At 28.7% G+C, this 4,073-nt stretch overlaps 1 protein-coding gene across 1 annotated transcript; it reads right to left on the bottom strand.

Moving 5' to 3' along the window:
- Positions 1-2,583: 2,583 nt before the first annotated feature.
- Positions 2,584-2,907, bottom strand: LOC137833317 (uncharacterized). The gene has a single exon (XM_068641673.1). It carries the CDS (start codon positions 2,905-2,907, stop codon positions 2,584-2,586), a length of 324 nt encoding a protein of 107 aa, XP_068497774.1.
- Between the last annotated feature and the right edge of the window lie 1,166 nt (positions 2,908-4,073).

Consider the following 4,073-nt stretch of genomic DNA (forward strand, 5'->3'; position numbering starts at 1 on the left):
AACTAAAATTGCACATAAAATATACGTACATCAAAAGTTAAAACAAAATAAGTCAGGTTTTTTGAAGCATGAGCTCGTAACAAAAAAAAAAGGAATTATATAAACCAACTACCATGAATAATAAAAAATATACAAATACGATTGAAATACTTATTATCTAAGATTAGTTGTTGAAATATTTATTATACAAGGTTATTTTGCTGAGTTTTTAAAATAATCTTTTCAAACTTTAGAAAAATTATTTGTGATGTAAAGTACACTTTCAAAAATTTAGAGAATTTAGTTACAAAATATATTAAAACTACGTAGTTTTTAATTATTTATTTATTGATGTTTAAGAAATTTGTAGTGTTTTATTGAGGTTTAAATAAATCTTTGAAATTTAGTAAAGGTTAAAAAAAAACCTCTGTTATTTTGAGGAGGTTTTAGAATAAACCTTTGAAATTTAAAGAAGGTTAAAAAAACATCCATTATTTTGCTGAGATTCTAAAATAAACCTTTGGAATTTAACGAAAGTTAAAAAAAAACCTCCGCTCTTTTGCAAAGATTTTAAATTAAACCTTTGAAATTTAACGAAGGTTAAAAAAATCTCTGTTATTTTGCTGATGTTTTAGAATAACCTTTGAAACTTAATAAAAGTTTAAAAAAAACTCTGCTAATTAGATCAATTCCTAGAATTATATTAACCTCTGTTAAATGATCTCCGTTAAAACATTTTTTTTTCTTGTATAGTATAACAATAATTTAACTAGAGAAATTAGAATATTTCAATTTTCAAAACTAAATAAAAGTACTATTTTTTTTAATAAGAGTTTAATTATTTTTAAAATACTTATAATTATAATTATATAACAATATATTTTTATTCAAAAAACACAAATTTTAGTTATATAAGAAAAATTATGTATTTATATCTTTTATTTCAGTTTATATGCTAGATCTAGTTTATCTCCTAATTCTATCAAACATTTTTAAGTAAAAAAGACAGTTTATATATCGATTTAAAAGGTATAAATTAGAAACCCTAAGTTTGAATTTTTTTTTATATACAATTAAGAGATTATAAAGGAAAATGCATTGACTCCTAAAAAGATAATTATTATTATTATATATATGTCAATTTGACAAGTTATATATATTAATAATGAAAATGAGAATTAAAATGCAAATGTTGAGAAAGAGAGTGTTGTAATTGTTCCTTAAACGTACTCCAAATATATAAAGTGAGCCAAGTTGAATTCCACCTACTCATGCCACTTCATTCTTAACTATATCCCAATTCATTATTTAATTTGTTCAAATGGTTTTAATTAATTTTTTCATGATTCATTATAAGAGAACACAACCCTATATTAGGAATTGTTCTGTGGGCATGTAAAGGAGAACACTTTTGAAGGTTTAGCTTTAAGAACACATATGAACCGTGATCAAACAAGTGGTTTAAAACCAGAATCATCTAAAGTGGTCCATTATGCTTTTATATATCAATGTTTATTCATGAAGCCATTAACAAGAGAACAAGTTTTCTTTATTTTTTTTTAATAATATTTTTTATGTAATAATTGAAATTTGATGTTTCAGACTAGATAATATGTTAAGTTTTATAATGATACGATCTTTTATAAAAAAAATTAAAAAAATAATAAAATAAAATGTACAACCAAAAGCCAAACCCTAAATGTTTTCTCTTTCTTTGCAGGGTGTGAATCATGCCTGCATAATTCAAAATGCTCAATAATATATAAAAAAAAAAAAAAACTTTTTCCTCTTTAGATAGAAAGACAAGAATCTGGCCATATATTGCAAATTTTCAGCACTTTAAAAGTAGTCCTCTCTAAATTATTTTGAGAACATGACAAAGAAGAATTTGAAGAAGAACTTAATTGTTCATTCCTATCACATATATGTACTACTACTCTATAAAAGATTACTAATATCTTGGCCAACCATTTATGTTGGAAGTTAAATTTTTAAAATCATAATTTGTTTTTATATCAGACAAAAAAACGATTTAATTAATGAAAATATTAGGGTACTCTAACCCATTAAAAAAAATCTTAATATATAATATAATTAAGAAAATTTTAATCTCCTAATCCTCAACAAAAACTAGTAAAAATTGTTCCAACAAAACCATAATCTGTGAAAATGTTTTTAGAGAAGCTTTTATACAAAACATGGTTTGCAGATTTCAAGAGAATAAAACACATAATAACCATCACTAAATTTATTTGATATGATCCAAAGTTTAAAGAGAGAAAAGATAATAAAGGAAAATAGAGGAATTAGCCATTCCAAACACATGTAGTTCTTCTTTAGTAACATTGACACATGTGAAAAATTCTTTCACATGGACTCTAACCAAAGGTAGGCCACATCTTTTGGGTGATTCATGCAAACACCAATACCAAGTGTATCTGATATGATCCGAAGTAGGAGGGGAAAAAAAACAAGAAAAAGGGAAAATTGATGACAGAAGAAAGCTATGATCCAATCTAATTCATATAGTCCCTAGCTAGAGAAACCAAAGCCAACCAATTACAAAAGCTACAAATATAGTATATTCACATGGTAATTGACTTGCTACATCAAAATTGCATATCTCATGCTGTCATTTACCATAAGATGATTCATTTCAGAAATCTGAACAAATTCACCAGACACCCAAACCCCATCTGAGCCATTGGCTTGAGGATGAGACACACATGAGAGAATTGATATGGGAGCATGAAGAATGGTATATATAAGAGAGATTCCACTCCAACCATGCTCCCTTCTTCCTCTATCATGTCGAAACATGGCTAGTTCAACCTCGTTTGCAGCCTCAAACATGTTCTCATCAGCCACCCTTGAACTCTTCTTTGTGTTTTGGAGTTTCCTAGTGACCACAGTCAGAAGATGCCACATGGCTCCAATTACAAGAGATTGGTCTTAAGTTTTTCCAGCAGAAGTAATAGACCTGAAGTAGTATATGGTATGAAAGCTTGTTTTTGTGTTGTAGAAAGAAGAGGGAATTGAAGGAGTTGGAAGTGGCAATCACTCTTTCTCAACAAGGCTTTTGATATAATGGTAATTTGGTGGTGGTGTTGGTAGTGCTTGTGGTTATCAGAAAAGGTTTATGGGTTCCTTTTGGTTTTAAAGAGGGCAACTATCACTACCATTTTCATTTCCCATTAATGAAAACTGGACCCCATCAAGCCCAACTTGCCGACAAAGCTGCCTAACTGTACAAAAAAGTGTGATCTTTACTTTTGAATTTGGTTTTACTTTTGTTTGAGTTATACTTGTACATTTGTTACCCAATGTAAACAAAGAGATGGTTTTGGCACAAACACTTGGAGGAATTTTAAGGTATTACTTTACAATTCAATTGGGTGATATCAAGTTGAAGGGGGAACACTCACTACTGCAGGAAACTAAAGACAAAATGTTTAGAAGTAGATCTTATCAGGACGTATTATGGCCAATCATTGGATCAGTAAAATCATCAGAGAATCGTCACAGCCGTTTGATGAATGATCTTTAGAGATACACATTGCATCAAAAGTGAAATTAATCAGTGCATTGGCTATGATACTTTGGTTCTTTTTTTTAACCTACAGTTCTCCACTGGTTTATTCTTCTTTTTACTTTTCTAAATTTCTAAATTTATTCTTGTGGTGTAGGATTGCTATTAATTGTCAAGTCTGCATTTCATATTTGATTCTTCGAAACTTGGAGATTTTTTTTAGAAATGAAATATAAGAAGTGATCGTTATCTCTTTAACCACAATCGTGAATTCCAAGTTTTAAACTGAACAATATTTCGAATGTGGTGTTTGATTCAGTGATGTTATCTTAATAGATTTGAGGTTGAAATATTGGCGTCGTTCGTGAAGATCGAAAACTCGTTTCCTTAGTTCTTGATTGAGGAACTTGTTCTGGTACGTTCAATGTAATTTTATATCGCTTAGGAGTCAAAACCAATGACAATTTATATATACTTTCCTCCTATAACCCTTTGAAATGTTTTTAAGAACAAAATCGTGACGGAATTCCATGCTACAAAACGAACAATACCTCGGATGCGGTGA

The sequence above is a fragment of the Phaseolus vulgaris genome, chromosome 6, assembly GCF_000499845.2.
Source record: "Phaseolus vulgaris cultivar G19833 chromosome 6, P. vulgaris v2.0, whole genome shotgun sequence".
In the NCBI taxonomy this organism is placed as follows: domain Eukaryota; kingdom Viridiplantae; phylum Streptophyta; class Magnoliopsida; order Fabales; family Fabaceae; genus Phaseolus; species Phaseolus vulgaris.